Source organism: Gossypium raimondii, chromosome 8 (assembly GCF_025698545.1).
Source record: "Gossypium raimondii isolate GPD5lz chromosome 8, ASM2569854v1, whole genome shotgun sequence".
NCBI classification, from domain to species: domain Eukaryota; kingdom Viridiplantae; phylum Streptophyta; class Magnoliopsida; order Malvales; family Malvaceae; genus Gossypium; species Gossypium raimondii.
Window position 1 is genome coordinate 6,682,844 of NC_068572.1, and position 20,767 is coordinate 6,703,610.

Genomic DNA, 20,767 nt, shown 5'->3' on the forward strand with positions numbered 1-20,767 from the left:
GATTTTAAGGCTTCACTTGATAGAATAGAAGAAAATTGAAAGAGTAGAAATATAAAAAATATAGCTTTTCCTTTTATAGGTATGGTTGGAACGGAAGATAGAAAATTAATTTTCTTCCATTCATTGCTTGGTAAAATTAAAAATGAAAGAAAATAAAATAATACTTTTAAAAAATTAATGCATAATCTCGAATGATCATACATCCCTCTCTCGTATTCTCTTCTCTAACATTCCAATTTGAAATGATTTGTCTTAAAGTATTAGAAGAAAAAATGATCATCTCTCTTTATTTTTTTTTCTCTCGTTTTCTTTCCCATCAAACTCCCTCAAATTTTATTTTCTTTTCAGTTTTTCATTTCTTCTTCTATCCTTCTACTTTGCCACTCAATCTAACACACTATGTATGGCTGCTGACTTTACCTACTAAAAAGGATTGAGTCCATGCCTTCTTTAGCTTTTTTTTGGCTTTTTGTTAACTTTTTACTTTGTTGTTTTTGTTATTTATGCTCCTTTGGAATCCTTACCTCATTTTGCTTGGCCTTAATCCTTTCCCTTGAATGAAACCATCACATGCTGAAAAAGTAAATGATAAATAAAATAAAAAATAAAAGCATCAAATAATTTGTAGCAAAACAAAGTGATGCTAACAGTACAACATAAATTATGTCTATGTATATACATGAAACAATTTTTAAAGAAAATAAAAATCATGATGTCCAGACCAGTTAAAAAGCTTATTATAAAAAAGGTATAAATAAAAGAAGATTTGATTTGAATACGAAAGAAAATACTTGGAAAAAATATGAGAGAAGAAAAGGTATTCTCTAATACAAATATAATAGTCATAATTTACATTAAATTTTAAAATATGAATTTAAAGTTTAAATAAAAACTAGAGTCCAATAAAGTATAAAAAATTATATCATTATATTTATAAATATAAAGGTTTTAATTTCTTAAATACAACTGATATTGACTTTTTAGAAAAATGTAGAAATTAAATATTTTTTTATATTTTTCATGTCTGTTTTACGTTCATGTTCGGGGTTCATGGCTGCTCCTAATAATGTCATATCCAAAGTTTAAATATAGGTCCTCCCATTGAGAGCGTAATGTGCCTTACTATTATTGCATGCAACTACTTGTTGGTAAGTATTATAAATTATTGTAATGTTCAAGTTAAAATATTAAATATAGACAATTTCACTTTAGGTAACTTTTTAATTTATAAATAAAATTTTGATAATTATTCAAAATTATAATTTCAAACCATTTTTAAATTTTAAAATGGTGTATTTAAAAATCATTTAACAAATAACATAATTTAACAAAGTGAATAGATTTTTTATTTTTAATTTTAGATTTTGAATAAAGTTTTTAATTGAAAATTTGAGATTATATAATTTAATAAAATATAATTAATTTTTATTTAATTATCATATGTGTCCTTTGAAAGTGTCCACGCCCATGTCAACAAATTTTGTCCTACATGCAGGTACCTTATTTTATTATATTTATTTATAATTTGAAAAAGATCATATTAAATATATATTGTCCGAAATAATAATATAAACATTTCAATAAGTGCTAATAATATTCATTAATTAAATTCTGCTCTAAATAGTAAATGAATTAACTTTAAATAATATAGCTCGGGCTAAGTGTTCGTTTCTCTCTAGTGTTTGGAAAAAGGTACTTGAAGGGATATATTGGTCCAAGGGAATGGGGGATGATCCCGAGTATTGGCCCGCTCCAACATCATGGATCCTGTAAATGAGGAGGATAGTGTCATGGATATATTGGAATTGAACTAGTTTTGCAAGTCAACTTCCGCAAAATTTTGTTGCTTCGAATTGCAGGGTTGCTACCACCTTCAGTCAGAGCAGTTGATGATAAAGTGTCTTGGAAATGGTTACCAAATGACTCATTTTTCTATTGCTAACACTCATGAGCAGCTCCAAAGGATAAATTTTGAAAGGATTCATGAACCTTAACATGTAAAGCAATTCCATATTGCTTAATGAACGTTCACTAACACATGGAGAACGTTGTAGAAGAGGGATGTCGGATGAGGCTGGTTCTATGCTTTGTGGCAACAATATTGGAACAAATATTCATGCAATACGTGACTATTATTTTGCGAAAGCTACATGAAGCAGAGGGAGGTGAATGGATTTTTTTTTTCGCTGTCACATGCTGGAGTTTATGGAAGAATAGGAATGATTTCATCTTTAACGATGGCAATAATTTCACCACGTATATCGATGCATTAACCTTTGGCATGGACAAGGAAAATTGTAGCGACAAAGAGGGATGATACACCGGTGTCATTAAGAAATCCTAGGCAAATTAGATGGAAGCCTTTGATGCAAAGTTGGATCAAGTTAAATGCAGATGGTGCTATTAAAGATGATATTGGAAGGGCAACAACAAGGGATGTTTTACTTGATGAAGAGGGGAGATGGGATTCTAGGCTACAACAAAAGCTTAGGGTGTTGTTTAGTATTTCAAGTCGAGGCTTAGGCGACGCTTGACAGATTGATTTCGACATGGCATCAGGGATATCGACAGATTGAGGCTGGAAATTATCAAATGATGCTTATTTCTATGATTAAAGAACGAGATGGAATGGACAGTAATGACGCTTTGGTGCGACAAAATTCTTCTATTTTTTTGTTTTTTTGCATTAACCAGTGGAAGGTTTGTTTTAATCATGTCTACAGGAAGACAAAATTGTGTGACAGACTATATGGCTAAGGTTTGATGTTTGCAAGTCTAGGGAGCCACCGGAAGCCACTTAAGAGGTGTTAACAGAAGATAGATCGGGGTCTACAGTGGAAAAAGCTTAACTTTTTTAATCGTTAAGGCTTTGTCGTGCCTTCTTTTTCTACTAGAAAATATATACTACCTTATTATAAGCATTCTTATTAAACCCTGTGTACCCATAACAAGAGAAGAGAATGGATTGTATGAAATTGTAATTCCGCGTTATACTTATCTCTTTAACATTACAAATCAAAATTTTCCCCCTATTTTTAACATTTTTAGTTGGATTTAAATTTTTTTTCTAGAGAAAAAAAGCTGACAATCAAGAGAAAAAATCTGATTTGTCATGTTACTATTGAAAAAGAAAGATAGAGATTACGTGGAATCACAATTTCATACGATCTTTTCTCCCCATAACAATTATCGCTTCATATTTTTTTATGGATCAATTACACTTCATTAAATTAAAAGGGTGCCTATGAAAAAGTATCAACCTATAACTTTGCAGCAAAGAAACATGTTCGTGTACATAATCGGGTGCTCAATTTGGTATGGAAAATAAAAGTTCCCTCAAATTGAGATCCTTCTTATGGGAGTGTCTGCATGAGATACTAGGAAATTTAGATATATAGTAAATTTATGCTCCAAGATTCATCATGAACCTCTCCAACATATCTTAAGAGAATGTAGGTTGATCTTACAAATATATTTAAATTTTTGAATTGAATATATTTATTACAAATATAATCAAATTAAACTTTATAATTTTTTATAAATATATTTGAATTTGATTATATTTGTAATAAATACTTAAGAAATCATGTTGACCTTTATATTCTGAAAATTTTGGCTTGCATGCAACAACAAAGTCTTTAACAAAAGGCTGGTCCACAACTAGGTTATTCCTAAGGCCATGTTAATAACAAAATTCCACGCTATCTCTAATCCACTTTGTCAGTTGACGAAGTGATAACTACTTCCCTTGGGATGGCACAAACTTAATATATCTGGTTTAGCACTGGCAAACCTTGGGAGAGCTGGTGCAGGTATGACCATTCAAGATCATCAAAGGCCAGAGGGATTGGGTAGCGGGTGCTTTCAAGCATATACCACATGCAACAAGTGTCCAAGTGTCCAAGTTGAGCTTTGAGCACTAAGAGATGGCCTCAAGCTTGCCAAGGTGAAAAATATTCAGAACGTTATAGTTCAACTTGATGCTACTGTTATCATTATTTAGTTATTAATAGGAATATGACTAATACATTGCTTGATACTCTTCTCATACATGATTGCAAGATTCTCCTTGATGACTTCTACCACTATCAACTAAATCACAGAATTTGAGAGGGTAATCAATGTGCAAACATGCTTGCAAGACTTAGGAATAACTTTTCAAATCCCACATTTACGATTTTTTTTATTTTTTAGCAATTTATATGTACTAATTAATTGCAACCAACCACCAAACTGTTTTGTACCCACCATGCAAGCTGAGGTTGCTAGGAAACTTTTAGGGGCATAGCCAGGGAGCAGAGAATGGCCTTGGCCCCTTTGGTAAAATGGGAAAATTTCCCTTAAGCCCCTCTCAAACATTAAATTATTCTATTTAAGTTCTTTAGTTCTTAATTGAGTGTAAAAATTCATTTTTGGCCTCTCCAAAAAGATTAATAATATAATTTAATCTTTTTAACTTTGAATCCTCCAAAATTTTCTAACTTTATGCTGGTTTATCGTAAGTAAAATTTTTAGTTTCACCTCTAAGAATTTTTGTATCATGATATTATAGTTATTTAGACTATGAAGTTATTTGCTTATAAAAAAAAAAAGAAAAAAAGAGAGAGCATGACACAAAGCACACATTTATACTTAAAATGACGAGTTTTTATAGAATAGAAAGGGTTAAGCTTTTTAAACTCCTCTCATTTTTGGGCAAAGACAAACCTAAAATGGATAGGAGGTGACTCGATAGATAAATGGGCTTGGTCTCATTGTTTTTGTAGTAGCTACAGCTTCTTCTTGCTGATAATTATTTGGGAACGGCCTTGCGTTTAAAATTTGGATAAATCATAAAAATTGTCACCCAATTATGTTCGTATTTCTGTTTGGTCACTTTATTTTAAAAATTCTTAATTTAGGCATTAATATTTGAATTCGTTTTTGTTTTGGTCACCCACAGTTAAATTTATAGTAGAAATTTTTTTTACTGGTATGGTAACACATTTAGTTCTCAATACTTACATATTCTATCAATTGGATTTTATTCTAAATAATTCAATAAATTTAACCCTTCACATTTATAAATTTTATCAATTTAATCCTCAAACTCCTTGCTGATTGAGTCATAGCTTGATTGGCATGGGCATTGTTGTCAATTTAGGAGGACTTGGGTTCGAGTGCACTGAAGTGTATTATTCTCATATTTATGGGTTGAGCCTGTAACGAGATTATTCAAAAAAAAATCCTTAAACTTACTAATAAAAAATTTTTATTTTTAAAACAGAAGCATTCCACATCTATTAGTTATTTTTTTTATGGTTGAAATTATCCTATTCGGTCTATAACCCTTTTGTTTGTATTTTTAAGAACTTAGTGTTAAAATTTAACTAAACACCATTAAAAATAATAGAAAATATAAATTTTAAAATTTTTATATATAATAAAGTTATATAAATAATTTATTATTTTAAAAATATTTTTGCCCTGACTAGCATAATTTTAGTTTTAATTAATTTGGTAAATGATTTGACACTAAATCAAATTATTAGTGATACATGTTGCTTATCATGGATTTAAAATTAAAACAAATAATGATAAAAAAATTTAAAAATAAATTTATCAAAGGGTTGTAAAATATTATATTTAGAAAAAGAAAAGAAAAGAAAATTTCAAGATAAACTCATTAACATTAGGAATTGACTCGAAAAACAACTCACAGTTGAGAGAACTTTTTTTCTTTCATTTTTTAATTTTACAAATTAATAGACGTGGAATGCCTCTATTTTAAAAGTTGAAAACTTTGGTTAAGAAATTTGATGATTAAATTGGTAGAATTTGCAAATGTGAAGGGTTAAATTTATTAAATTATTTAGAATTATGATCAAATTGATAGAATATGTGAGTACATGGGTGAATCTAGCGGGGCTGGCAGGGGCCCGGGCCCCTCTAAAATGGAAAATTTTCCATTTTGACCCTTTAAAATTTTTAAAATTTTAATTTAGTAAAGGTAAAATTGTACTTTTCCCCCTAAAAATGATAAAATTTTGATTTTATTCTTTAAAAATTACATTTTTACTATTGTAAAAATTACAATTTAATTTTGGCCACCCTAGAAATTTTTTTGGCTTCGACCCTATGTAGGTATTGAGGATTAAATGTGTTATACTAGTTAGAAAAAGACTTTTCGTTATCAATTTAATGGTGGGTTATCGAGGTAGGTACAAATTCAAATATTAGTACCTAAATTGGATAACCAAAATAGAAATGTGAGCATAATAATTAGGTGAACATCTGTAGAATTTATCCTTAAAATTTTCCCTTTGGGGTTCTGAGCCTGAAAATAGAATGGGCCTTTTATACTTGGGCGTCAACCTAAACTGAGATTCGCCCTTTTCTCCTTTCCCCAATTAAAACAATATATTATGTATCAAATCAAAATCAACCCATCCAAAAGCATCGTCAAAATGCACATTAAAATATTGACTTCCCAACCCATCCACAAGGCTGCAGCCTTAGATAGTTTGTCTTACGTTTTCTTAGTTTTTGTCATTTGCATACAGCTATTTGTGTCTTTGTTTTAAGTCGGATGCGATTTTCTTGGTTTTAATAATTTATGATTATTGAGTGAGACTCTCTCAACAAAATATATTTCAAGTATAGCTCCTTAAATAGTCAATCGTTTATGATTTATGATTTATGGTTTAAGGTTTCATTTGTTTTACTGAAAATAACTTTTAAAAATAATTTATTTTTGAAAAATTTATATTTTTGTTGTTTAGATGAATCTATATAAAATATTTTTATTAAATATTTGACAAATTTCCTAAAATATTTCCTAAAATTGTTTTCAATGAAACAAATATGCATTTAAGATTTTATTATCTTTTCCATTGTTTAAATTGAGTTTATTTCATAAAGCTTAATTATATTTTAAGTAATCATGTTTCAGTTTTAATTAATCTTAATTTACTTAATTAAGCTTAATTGTTAAGTTCGTACATTAGGGAATATAAATTTATGTTTAATTAAGTCGAAACTAGTAAATAGTTGTTTTGAATGTTATTTGGATGAGTAAGTTTAAAATGATTTACTTTGATAAAAATTGAAGTAAGGACCAAATTGTAAAATTTGTAAAATTTTGAATTCTAAGGGTTTGAGTAGTGAAATATGAAACATTGATGTAGTAACTAAATTATATGATTATGAAATATGAAAATTTGGAAAGTTGAGCATAAAATAGTAAAGTTTTAAACTATAGGGTTTAAATTATAAATATTTCAAAACTTGAGTTTTAGAACTAATTTACATTATTTGAGAATTTATAATTTTCAAAAATAGAATACGAGAGTTTAACTGTTCAAGAATCAAGAACTAATTTTAGAAATTTTGACAATTTTAGTTATAAGGACTAAATTATAAAATCTGGAAAATTAAGAAAAGAGACTGTTTTGCAAAACTGTACAAAATAAGCTTTAGGACGGAACTGTAGAATAAGAAATTTTGTTTTTGAGGAATTAAATTGTAGACTACTAAAATTTGGATTATAAGGACTAAATCGTAAAAAATATAAAATTAAAATATAAGGGGCTGTTTTCTTTGGCAGTGAAGAGAGCGTCTCCTCTATTGCTTTGAAATCTTCCTGTTTTGTTTCTTCGACAGTGAACAGAGCCTTATCAGTTTAGAAAATGTATTACGGGAAAAAAAATTGGTAAGACATTTTCCTTAAAAAGACCTTGATTTTACCTTCTTTTTTTTTTGAATAACGATTTCCTTTGGTAATTCATTTTTCACCAAACAAACATCGTAAAACAATGAAAATGTTTTACGAAAAATATTTTATATGCAAACAAACGAACCTAAGTGATATTATGATTACAAGAAACTGATTTACGTGCCTCATGTTGATGCTTCAAATCTCTGTATGCTTATTCACGTGTTTTATACTAACATCTTTCTCTACGAGTCTTGTAGGTCTACCAATCAAACTGCTTCCAACTTTAGAGTTAGGGTTGATCGAGGGACAATACTATCAATTGTTGGAAAATCAATCGACTATCTGATGAACGATACTTCAAAATTTTACTTGAAAAAGCCGTCATCAATAACATTTTTATTTTGTTATTTGGAGATGATATAACTCGAAGGATAAATTTCTAATAAAAAATAATATATTTATGGAAAGAAAGAAAACAGTAGTAACAGCCAAACAAGTCATTGATAAAGTAATAATGACGACTGATGAAATCAAATTCTTCCTTCCTTTTAGAATTGAAGCACAAAAAAGGAGTAGAAAGGAAAGGAAAGAAGCAAAACCAGTAGTAAGTGCGGAAGATATGATTTGAATCTGTTAATTTAATGCTTAGAAGAATAAAACCTCACCTATAATTTTCAAATTCCAAAATATATGGTTACATAATCGTGGAATGGAAAAGTAAGATGCTGCAGCAGCCAGCCACTCAATTTTACATCTTTTAAGGGGTCCATTACTCCATTTTCTTTCTTTTAATATATATATATTTTCACGATGAGTCCTCAAATTATGGTTTTTATTTTAAATTAATCCTCAAACTTTAAATATTTTAATTACACCTTTAAACCATCAGTATTATATCAATATAGTTTTAACTATTAAAATCGTTAACTTAACCATTATATTTGGAAGTTAAATCTGACATCATATTTACCAATTAACTTAATGATTTTAGTAGTGAAAAGGCCTTATTGATATAATCTTGATAGTTAAAATATAGGGACTAGTTTAGAATGTCCTAACTTTTTTTTTTTAAAATCAGTATTTAGTATAATTACATATTATTAATTAAATTATTTAAATAATTAAAATAATACATACAGCAAATGGGCCTGGCCTCCCACTCACACAAACATAGCGCCAATAAAAAGGGCACGAGGGTTCTTTTCAAAGCCGTGCTTCGTCTTTCCTCTCCTCTCCACAAAACAGTTGAAAATATCTCTCTCTTCACTTTCTTCTCTTTTCAACGCAGGGTGAAAGGCGGGGAGGCCGTAGACAATCTCTCTTGCGCTCTTCTCGTAGGTAAAAGCATTTTACTCATAAATATCTCTAAAATATCAGACCTGCTGTTCTCCATTTTGGCTTTTACCTCTTCTGCTTGATATATACTCTTTACTCAAGTTTTAGTTTACCGTACATAACTTAGATCTGTTTATTCTCCGTCCCTTTTGGTTTGAAATAATTTTGCTCACGTTTGATCTGATCTGGAAAGCACATTGCTTTTTCTTTTCAGATCTATCGGTATTTACTGCTCCTTTTTCTCTTTTAGTGCAAATCGGTGGTGTGGAAATCTATAAAACTTGATATTTAACCCTCGTTTACAGTTAGATTCTTCAGATCTGTTTATTTTGCTTAGTGGTCCTGTATCTGCGTTGTCAAAGATTGTAATATATAGTTGATTGCTTTGCGTTGTTTTTTGGTGCTCTGCCATTTACCTTATCTGCTTGCATGCATATGCATATGGTTGATCAGGTGAAATGTCTTCATTTTTGGTGTTCTGTAACTTCGTTAGTATATTGAATAATATAGTAGTATAGCTATCTATACGTGCCAGACTACGTTATCTGCTTGTAATTTCCAGTACCATTTAGAATAGGGATAATGTAACTTTTGGCCCTTGAACTTGGCAAGTAGTTCAATTTTGACCCTTGAACTTGAAAATTGTTATTTATTTAAACACGTTCTGTTAATGACCCTGAAAAAAAAAGGGATTATGTAACTTTTGGCCCTTGAACTTGGCAAGTAGGTCCACATTGGCTGCTGAACTTTTTTTGGTCCATTTTCATCCCTAAACTTGAAAAATATAAAAGTTTGATGATGGGGCACTCTTAAGTTTGAAAAATAAAATTTTTTAGATGATATGTGGTACAATCTTAGGGTGTTATATTTATTGTTTTAATAATCAAAGTCATGGTTGAACAGGTTAGACTTCTAGTTCTTGATTCAATCAGTTTGACTGATTTGATCTTTGAACTAACAATAATTAAATAAATAATTAAAAATCCTTAAAAAAAGTAAAAATAAAGATAAAACCAGATTTCCTTGGCTTTTTAGATTTTAATGAATTTTTAATTAATTATTTAAATATTGTTGGTTTGACAGTTTGAACTGCTTGAATGAATTTTGGACGAAAACCCGTTCTGCCATCGGTTGGGTTATATGAGATTTTGAGATTGTACCTTAATTTTTTTTATTTACCTGATGTAGTGGCACAACCTCAAAGTGCAATTTTGTCGAACTTTAGATTTTTCATGTACAGGGATCAAAATGGATTTAGTTTTCAAGTTCAAAGTAGACCAAAAAAATATAGGTATCAAAGTAAACTTAGTTGTCAAGTTTAGGGGCCAATGTAGAAGTACTTGCTAAGTTCAAGGGTTAAAACTTACATTATCCCTTTTTTTCATGCTCATTAACAGAATGAGCTTGAATGAATAACGATTTTCAAGTTTGGGGGTCAAAGTGGATCAAAAAAAAGTTTAAGGGCAAATGTGGACATATCTCTTTAGAATATTTTGATTGGCATTGTGGCTCAGCATATGGTTTAATTTTTTTCTACTAATAGTGGTTATTACATGTTTTCTGCTTAAAATTGATCGGATAATTAAGTTGAATTGACGAGTTGTTCTAAGTACTTGGGTGTGTTTTGTTATACCTGCAGGATATTCCATTAGTTTGCTTTGTTGCACCTTTCCCTTTAATTGTTTTACGTTACCATGCATGAATTGAATGACTGATATGTTTGTAGATGATTTTGCCCTATTTTGTGTAACACATTTCTACTTTTGTATTTCATTGTACTTTTTTTTGTATGTTAATGTGCTCATTTGCATTCTTGCGTGGAAATCAGAATGGATCAGATTCAACATCCAACTGTCATGCAGAAGGTAGCTGGCCAGCTCCTTTCTTCTAGCATTTCCCGAGATTTTCAAGGGTATGATGGGTCTTTCAGGAGGCCTTCCCTATACCAAGGACATTTTGCATATGGGAATTATTCCAATGCTGGAATGCACTATCCTATTGTTCCATCAACAGCTACCGCCATTTGTGTTCAAGCCCCTGCAGAGAAAGGATTTACCAGCTTTGCCATTGATTTCCTCATGGGTGGAGTTTCTGCTGCTGTGTCAAAAACAGCTGCTGCTCCGATTGAGCGTGTTAAGCTTTTGATACAGAACCAGGATGAAATGATCAAAACTGGTAGGCTCTCTGAGCCCTACAAGGGTATCGCTGATTGTTTCAAGCGAACAATGAAAGATGAAGGAGTGGTTTCTTTGTGGAGGGGAAACACTGCTAATGTTATTCGTTATTTCCCCACTCAGGTAAGCACTTGTAGCTTCTTCTTTTTTTTTGTTAATCTTTGGTTTTGTTGTTGAATATTTTTTATTGCTTGAATGTTTTATGCTGATTGTTTTGTTCATTTTGCAACAGGCCTTGAACTTTGCTTTCAAGGACTACTTTAAGAGGCTTTTCAACTTTAAGAAAGACAGGGATGGTTACTGGAAATGGTTTGCTGGAAACTTGGCATCTGGAGGTGCAGCTGGTGCTTCTTCCCTTCTTTTTGTCTACTCCTTGGATTATGCTCGAACCCGTCTTGCCAATGATGCAAAGGCTGCAAAGAAAGGAGGAGAGAGGCAATTCAATGGCCTTGTTGATGTCTACAGGAAGACCTTAAAATCTGATGGTATTGCCGGTCTTTACCGTGGTTTCAATATTTCATGTGTTGGAATCATTGTTTACCGTGGTCTATACTTTGGAATGTACGACTCCCTGAAGCCAGTGCTTCTCACTGGAGATCTGCAGGTTGGTATGATGTTTAAATTTGTGTAAGAGGTTTTTCACTTTATAACTGTGACATTGATCACAATTCCCACTGCACTGCATTCTATGTTAAATTTTGTGTCATATGGTCTATTTGCTTATTAGATGGTATATATTTTTCTACATTAAAATTTTACTAGCACAATGGTTTTAATAACTCTTACCAATATCTGATTGAGCTTGTAATGCCTACTTCAATAATGTAATGTTGTAATGACATCTTGCTCTCTGTTTCCCTCTGAATATTACAGGATAGTTTCTTTGCTAGCTTTGCTCTTGGTTGGCTCATCACAAATGGTGCTGGTCTTGCATCGTACCCAATTGACACTGTGCGTAGAAGAATGATGATGACCTCTGGTGAAGCAGTGAAGTACAAGAGCTCACTCGATGCATTCTCTCAGATCTTGAAAAATGAGGGAGCCAAGTCTTTATTCAAGGGTGCTGGAGCTAACATCCTTCGTGCTATTGCTGGTGCTGGTGTGCTTGCCGGATATGACAAGTTGCAGCTCATTGTGTTCGGAAAGAAGTACGGATCTGGTGGTGCTTAATATCTCTTTTTCAATTTTTATTTGTTTATGTTTAGATGGTGATGAAAAGCTCGACTACCCAGAAATTTATTTCGGCCAAAAACTTCAATAAATAATTCTAATTTAGTGAGAGAGATGAGAGAGGGGGTTTTAAACCCTAAACTATTTATATTCTCAGATGGAAATTTTGATTAAGAAATACTGGTGGCTAATGCCCCCAGCCCCTGTCGGATTTTTATTTGTTTTGATATTTGGAAGTTCTAGTTCTGTTTTAATGTGGGATGTCATCCTCATTAGTGATTATATTTTCCTTGATATCATCAATGATAATTGTTTAATGGCCGGCAATTAGCGCGTGTTTGAAGAATTCCTTGTGCTAAAAGTCTTGTCCGAAAAAGCTATCTAAGGTCCCTTAGGGTTTAGTAGTGCCAAGAAATTATTTGTATTTAAAAAAAAGAAATGTTAAAATTTTTAGCTTGTCTTTTTTTAAAAGCATTGGTGTTAAATTATATTTTTATTTTTTAATAACATAGTACTTTTTCTACTTAACTATAAATATGCTAAAATTATTAATTATTTTTTAAAATAATAAAATATGTCAATATTTAATTACAAATATTTAATGGTTATATTTAAATATTTAAAATATAATTTATATATTCTAATTAAAATTTATAAATAATTAATGTTTATTGTTTAAAAATATTTAAAATTTATATTTCATGTATTAAAATATTAACAAGTTATAATAAAATTATTTTATAATCTTACTAAAACATAATAATATTAATTAATTTAAATATTATTTAAATAAATATTTGTTAATTAATAGTAATATGTCTAAAATAAACATTTTATTTTTAAAAGCATATTTTAACAACAATATTAAACACTCAAATCTTAAATTAAATTTTTTAAAATAATTCTTAAAAACACTTTTTCACGATAATTTTCATAAATACTTTTAAGAAACATTACTAATTATTTTCAAAGTTTGCAAGAGAAGTAGGAGTTTATGGATTGACCTTAAGCTCAATTTTTAAAAAAATTCAAGAGTTCAGGTCATGCTTGGTTCAGTTTTCCTAGGTGAGTCGTTTCTGTAATTATTACTAATAAAAATATTTATTTAAAATTAATTATAAAATACATCAATTTTGATATGATATTATTTTATTTTTTTGAGTAGTGACTCATGTCCGCTGGTTGGTAGTTTAAAACTTAACATAATTATGCTATTACAATATTGGTAGTAGGGTTTATATACGTTTAACTTGTATCTAGTTGGGTTTATTTAAACCTAATTGGTTCTTGATGGAAACTATTAACTAAACTAATACATGGCTGTCGTCCACTTATGTACTGACAGCCAATAGCCAGACCTAATCTGCTACCAACTGTAATTATCTAACACCTTCCATCCAACAAAATGCCTCAGTTACCTTCAAAATTTTGTTGTCTTGCTCTCATTTCCAAAAAGACAACAATATCAAGTTTTAGCTTGTTAACTCTTCTAATCACCTTGCATTGTTTTAAATCATTCAAACCCGTTTCTGTTCCACACTAGCAAAATCTCATGTTATAGAGGAGTTAAGAGTCCCTTTAGATGCCCATTGCGCCCCTTCCCTTGCCTCTTCCTTCCATCCAGATTCTTTATCTTAGGTTTAGTTTTGCTACTAACTCAGGCACTCCTGTAGCTGCAACTCTTTCCCTAGAGGACTCATCTATTTCATTAATTACTGCCTGCAGAACTTCAAGTATGTTAAAAAGTTTCCTTATTCAGCTACTAATTCATGACTCTTCTTCATTCTGTTCTATTAACTCATTTCTCTTTTACATAATCTTTTTTAAAAGATATTTTTAATAGTGGGGTAGTAACTAAGCCTTTAAGGTTTGAAGCAACGACCAAGCCATTTGGACTAACACAGAAACATCCATAGACCCACATGCGTTTCTCTTCCTTGGCTATGCAAACACCTCACTCCAAATTTGATTCGATTTCTCTTAAAGAGCTCATGAATGAACAAGCAAAGCAGAAAAAAGAAAATATATACCATTTGTTCCTCTTCGAAAAAACCGTGTATCCCTTTGAAAAAAAACGTCTATTTTCCTAAATAATTTATTAAAAGAACCATTCTCATAAAAAAAAGAAAAAGGGAAAGAAATTAAGGGTTTCAACTCCCATGTAGCTTCTTTTACATTACCATTGATTTTTGTCCCATGCTTAATGCTTCAGTTGTGTGGTAAGGTTTATAGCCAGATGGTGTTTGAAGTCTGAAATCCGGCTCTCCTTTCAATGACCTTTTGGTTTTTTATGATTTTATTATTTTATTATTAATATAATATAAATTTTAAAGTTATAATAAATTTTAACTCTTTATATTTTGATATTTATTATTTTAATTTTAATTTTTAAAATTTAATTCTTAATCATCTAATTCTTTTACTTTACTTTACATAAAATATAAATTAAAAATAAAAAATTATCTTTAAAAAAAATGGTGTAAATAAATTAAAGTGTTTCGACTAAACTGACGTTAAATCTTATAAAATCACTAAAAAGTAAATCAACGAAAACCAAATCATCTTATATAAATCATCTCAACCTCAGTTTATATAAAGAAAAAGACAAAAGACAAAAAAGAAGTGAACATAATGATTTTGAGTTTTAGGTATTTTCACTCTTAGTAGATTTTTAATCAAAAAATTATCTAATAAATTAAAAGGTCATAAATCAAATCAAAAGTACAAAGGGAGTTTAAAATTATAAGCCAATCTGAACCCATTCTTCTTTCGTATGATTATATGAATGATTCCCTCAAACTCAAAACAAATGCAGATGAAACGGGTAGCCATTAATGCCACCTTTGGCTTCGGGTGGGGATGACTGACTACCAAATGAAGTCAAAAAGCCCCTTTTCCCCTATGCTAAACCTGTTTCCTTTATGCATTTGGTATCATTGTTAGAAGCAAGACCCGGAGAATGAGAAAAGCAAAATCTTTTTTAAGCTTTATGGTACTAACTACTAAACACCTTTTCCACCATTCCTGGCTCAAAAACCACTCCCACCATTCAACATATCTATATCAAATATACGCAATCCCCAAAGTTTGGAGCTAACGAAATTTAACTTAAGGCGGCTATTCTAAGGGCTAATTTGAAAAACCAACAGCTCCCCATTTAAGGAGCATGGAGAACATATTAAAAATATCTACTTGTTTAAAATCTGTTCAACAACAAAAGAGAGGTACATGCATGCATGATCAAATTATACATATCAAGTTTTTATTTTATTTTTGAACTAAGGCTGAGGCTGAGGCTGCTCTTTGCCTTTCCATTCCATTCCGTTCCTTCGTGTTGTTTAGAGTGTTTCCCTTTGACACATTGCTTCACAAATTGTTTGATTCCTTTCTTGTGCCCCTTCTTCTCAACATGGACCGCTTCCCTCTTCTTCTCTTCTTCCAATTCTTCCTCCAATTGCACACACAGCTGATTCAAATCAAAAACCATCGTCAGACCACTAGTTACACATGCATCATATATCATACCATATGATTTAATAATACCTTGAGTAGCCGGTCCTCTACTTGGTCCAGCCTCTGAAGGAGCGTTCCTTTGAGCTGAGTCTCCACCATGACATGATCAATGGGACGACAGTACTTCTCCAGGGACTTGGCGGTTGGGGAGAAATCGATAGATGAAGGATGACCCTCCGTACATGTGCTGCCCAACGTCCCACTTGATGGGGTGGATGCGCTAGAGCTCCTTGGGCTTGGAGACCTGTTATAATTACCATTACCATGGCTCCCTCTCATTTCCTCCAACTGCCTTACCTGATCATTCATATCAATATATTATCAAAGCCATGCAGCATGCAAATGAAAAACCAACTCAATTAAACACCAAGATTATAACACCATACCATGTTGTCTACTCGATCTAGTCTAGACAGAACCGGTTCTTCACCAACGATACCCATCCAGATATCCAGTTTGGTTTTCACGGGAAATGATGTATAATGAATTTGGTGACCAGGAGAGCAGTCGTTCGAGATGTCTTAACAACAAGAGTGATAATGTTAGAAATATATATTATAACTATAGATGCAATCTATATTATTACACGTGGGAGCTTCCTAGCAAAGTGTAGGATGTGGCATGATTCTAGTGTTGCACGTGTTAGAGCAACGGGGACCATAACCATATTGTCAGGAATTCATGATGGATAACGATAAATGATAAATTACACGTCGTCATGCAATGAATGCAAGGTGACCACGTGCCATTGCAGACCATATCTGTCTTGTATGTATGTTTGTATGTATGTTATGTACGTGCCTATAACTGTACGTATGGGCTGATGCTATTGCTAGACAAAGCCAGCCAAATACCAAGAATACTACTAGTAAACTTTAAAGTAGTTTTTGCATGTAGTTGCCAGGCCCTGGAATGTAATGAACTAAAGATCCTTCTTGCTTCATCAAACAAATAGCATGAGGTTGATGTTTAAAAGCAACATTTGTGATCTAAATAATAATTGTTGGTAATGCAAAATTGTTGAGAATTTAGTGGAGGTTGTTGACGATTTTGTAGAGATGTGGTTATGGATCTTTTTATAAAATTGTCCATGCTTTTTTACCGTATCACCCTTCTATTACTAGTATAAATAGAGGATTAGTTTCCTCATTTTTTACAAACTGAATAGAGAAAAGAACAATTCTCTCTGAAAACATTCCTCTCCTCCACTTTCTGTGTGTTTTCTTTACAAACTAGTCATTTTTGTTCCCTAATAATTTTAGGGAAAATTCTGTTTAGGAGTTTGGATTTTAAGCAGGACCAATTATGACCCTTCTAAATTTTCCTGGGAATTGTTCTTATTGTGATTTCTCGAGAAGAATAATACCAATTGAGTTCCATCTTCTATATTCGTTTGTACGAATATCGAAGGATTGTGTTGACCGCTTCTGGGCGTACTAACGTCCAGAGTGTGAATACTGTAATAAGATATAGAAATATGAGGCGACATCCGAAAGTATACGGGTCGAGTTGTAATATAGTTTTTACAATGGGGTATGTGGATACTCTGAGGATCCTACCCAAGGGAGGTGAGTGCTAGGTCAATTCTAATCTAAACACTAGAAAGATTTAATTAGTACTTTAAATTAGTTAGAGTACGAAAACATAAAAATGGTTGTTTAAGGGTTTTTATAATAATAAAACAAAGTAACAAAAAAGAAATAGACTTCAAGAGATAGAAAGGTAGAATAAATCAAATCTTGATTTTGGGTGATTAGCTCACTTCGGTAATCTCCATCAACTGTCATTTCGGGTTCTTCGTCGATCAACTAGTCGCTACTCTGGTAGCTTCTTCCGATCTTCCACTAACATAAGGAGTCAATAAGAACTGCTTATCTTCCGACCTCACAGTCTAGACTGGCTTGGGGTGATGGTGTTCATGGATGGGTCATACCATTTTTGGGTTAATTCCCACCTTGATGGCTTCCCAGGATTGTCAAACCTAGGGTTTATTTCACGTTCTTCCTTTCCCAAATAATTGATCCGTGAGTAACCCTACAAAACAGTTAACAGATCATTCATCCACTCGTTAATCCCCTATAAAGGGATTAGTTCCTCATGGCTTTCATAGATAACATAAAATCGATGTAAAGAGAAAGCATGCTAATTAAATCAATAAGATAGAGTAAATGAAATAGCCTAATTATATTAAGATTAATAGCAAATCCATAGAGTTTGAATGCTTCCACAATTCAGATCTCTTGAAATCAACAAGAACAACTAAACTAAATCTAAAATCTAATAATGAAATACTAAATTAAATTTTACACAGAGAATTTAGGCTAAAGGAATGATGTCCATAACAAGTGAAAAATAAGCCTATTTATAGCCTTCAGGTGGTCGTCGTCCTTAACCCTAGGTTAGTTGATGTTCCCGAGCTTTAAATTTAATTATGCAGACCAAAATGCCCCTGCTTTGTGTTTTATTTACATCACAGAGTTGATGTCGTGACACATCAGGACCTGTTTCGCGACAGAGATGACAATATACTCCTTCTTGAGACGTCTTCAGGGGTATTTCACGACACCCTTAGTCCGTGTCGTGACATCAAAGGCAGATTTGAGTTTTCTCTATTTTGTTCCTTATGTTGCGACATCAAGTCATCCGTGTTGCGACATAGCGACCAATATTCGTTTAACATGCCTTCTAATGGTCTCCTGCACACTTACAAAGTGTGTTAGCTCACCCTTAGGCCTCATTTGGCCCCTGAGGTTAATAAAAGACTCAATCTACACATTTTATTGAATATAAATAAAACTAAGAAAACTTAACTAAAACATAACAAAAATGCTTGTATTCAAGCTCCTTAAATACGAAAACTAGTTTAATTTGCTACACCGAATTATGAAAGATCATGTGTTAACCTTGGGGGAGACGACGTCCATTACACGATTACACCGATCAAGGGGGATTCATTTCTAAGGTAGTGGATTTACCATGGTATAATAATTTCTGACTTCATATTTAATCATTTATTTATTTTTATAATTAGTGCTAATAGATTGGTTTTGCTGTAGATTATATTTCCAACAATTTAGAAACGAATTACTACTTAAACATGTCTACCTCGATCAACAAACCACAAGCACATGTAGTCGAAAATCCAGATGACTTTATAGCTGTTGTGGTTTCCGAAGTAAACATGGTCAAAAATAGCACCAAGTGAATTGTAGACATAGATGCCTCTAAACATTCTTATGGCAACAGAGAAATATTCACCGAATTTGAAAAGGTAACTGAAGGTGAGCAAGTCTACATGGGCAATTCAAGCACTTCGGAAGTACTCGATAAAGGAAAAATTTTACTCAAACTCACTTCTGGTAATACTTTGGCATTGAATAATGTTCTATATGTACTTGCCTTTCAAAGAAATTTGATTAGTGGTGGTCTATTGAATAACACAAACATTAAAATAGTCTTTGAATCCAATAAGCTTATACTTTCTTGAAACGAGATTATATAGGGAAAGGTTATTTATGTGGGGGCTTATTTATGATTGAGACTATGTTTAATAATAAAAATAAAGTTATCACTTCTGCTTATATATTATTGAATTGTTTGATATGTGGCATGCTAGATTAAAACATGTGAATATACATTCTTTGAAGAAACTTGTAAAAAATGAATCTATTGCCTAATTTAGATAACAGTAGCCTTAATAAATGTGAAATCTATGTTGAAGCCAAGAGTGCTAGACCTTCCTTAAATCCTATCACTGATAGAAAAACTAAACTTTTGAAATTAGTTCATATTGATCTAGCAAACTTTAGAAACACAGAAAGTAAAAATGGGAAATGCTACTATATTACCTCTGTAGATGACTACTCTAGGTATACAAAAGTCTATCTTTTAAGAACAAAAGATGAAGCTGAACAAACATTTCTACTTTATAAAGCAAAAGTAGAAATCCAACTTGATAGAAAAATAAAATGTGTTAGATCCAATAGAGGGGGCAAATATGACATTAACTTCATAAATAGGTTTGATAGAAATATAGAATTATACATGAATTTTTCGCCCTCTATTTTCCACAACAAAATGGTATAACTGAAAGGAAAAATATAACTTTAAAAGAAATGATGAATGCTTTACTCCTTAGTTCTGGTTTACTTGATCACATGTGGGGGGAGGCTGTACCTACTACGAATCACATCCTTCATAGAGTGTCTCATAAAAAAATTAAATTGTACCCCATACGAATTGTGCCTAATCTAAAATACTTGAAAGTGTGGGGTGTTTGGCAAAAGTAGGCATACTTGTTTTTAAATAAAACTCTATTAGGTCTAAAAGTGTTGGTGTTGTTTTTGTTGGTTATGCTCTGAACAGTGATGTTTATAGATTTATGTCTTTGCATGATTCTTTCATATGTAAATCTAGAGATGTTGTTTTCTTTGAAAATATCTTTCTTCTAAAGAAATCTATTGCAAATCCGAAGACACAATTAGATGAGCATGTTTCTTCTTTTAGTACACATAATAGAGATATTCTTAATGATGATGTGGAACCTAAAAAGAGTAAAAGACAAAGAAATGCCAGTAGTTTCGGACCTGATTTTCTTACTTCTTACATAACTGAAGTTAATGATTTAGACTTAATAAATGATTCTATTGCTCATGCCTTTTTGATATATGAGGATCCAAAAACTTACGATGAAGCCCTAAATTCAATAGATGCTAGTTTTTAGAGAGATGCTATTAATAATGAGTTTGAATCTATTAAGTCTAATCACACTTGGGAATTAGTAGATTTGCCTAAAGATTTTAAACCTATTAGTAATAAATGAGTCTTTCAAAAGAAACTTAGACCTGATGGGTCAATACAAAAGTATAAGGCAAGACTA

At 31.6% G+C, this 20,767-nt stretch overlaps 2 protein-coding genes across 2 annotated transcripts; one reads left to right on the forward strand and one right to left on the reverse strand.

Annotated features, from left to right (window-relative positions):
- The first annotated feature begins 8,876 nt into the window (after positions 1-8,876).
- LOC105790568 (ADP,ATP carrier protein 1, mitochondrial) lies at positions 8,877-12,629 on the forward strand. The gene is made up of 4 exons (XM_012618230.2): positions 8,877-9,034; positions 10,860-11,328; positions 11,438-11,809; positions 12,079-12,629. Exons 2-4 carry the CDS (start codon positions 10,861-10,863, stop codon positions 12,373-12,375), a joined length of 1,137 nt encoding a protein of 378 aa, XP_012473684.1. The 5' UTR covers positions 8,877-9,034; position 10,860; the 3' UTR covers positions 12,376-12,629.
- Positions 12,630-15,553: 2,924 nt separating this feature from the next.
- On the reverse strand, positions 15,554-16,423 carry LOC105790573 (uncharacterized). The gene is made up of 3 exons (XM_012618246.2): positions 16,275-16,423; positions 15,919-16,185; positions 15,554-15,841 (listed from the first exon to the last, which is right to left on the reverse strand). Exons 1-3 carry the CDS (start codon positions 16,329-16,331, stop codon positions 15,638-15,640), a joined length of 528 nt encoding a protein of 175 aa, XP_012473700.1. The 5' UTR covers positions 16,332-16,423; the 3' UTR covers positions 15,554-15,637.
- Between the last annotated feature and the right edge of the window lie 4,344 nt (positions 16,424-20,767).

Bases quoted from the DNA above. Each gene is read 5' to 3' on its own strand.
- LOC105790573 (XM_012618246.2), bottom strand. From the start codon at position 16,331: ATGGGTATCGTTGGTGAAGAACCGGTTCTGTCTAGACTAGATCGAGTA. The intron at 16,186-16,274 runs GTATGGTGTTAT...ATGAATGATCAG, and splicing joins TAGATCGAGTAGACAACATG to GTAAGGCAGTTGGAGGAAAT. The intron at 15,842-15,918 runs GTATTATTAAAT...GATTTGAATCAG, and splicing joins TAGAGGACCGGCTACTCAAG to CTGTGTGTGCAATTGGAGGA.
- LOC105790568 (XM_012618230.2), top strand. From the start codon at position 10,861: ATGGATCAGATTCAACATCCAACTGTCATGCAGAAGGTAGCTGGCCAG. The intron at 11,329-11,437 runs GTAAGCACTTGT...ATTTTGCAACAG, and splicing joins TTCGTTATTTCCCCACTCAG to GCCTTGAACTTTGCTTTCAA. The intron at 11,810-12,078 runs GTTGGTATGATG...TGAATATTACAG, and splicing joins TTCTCACTGGAGATCTGCAG to GATAGTTTCTTTGCTAGCTT.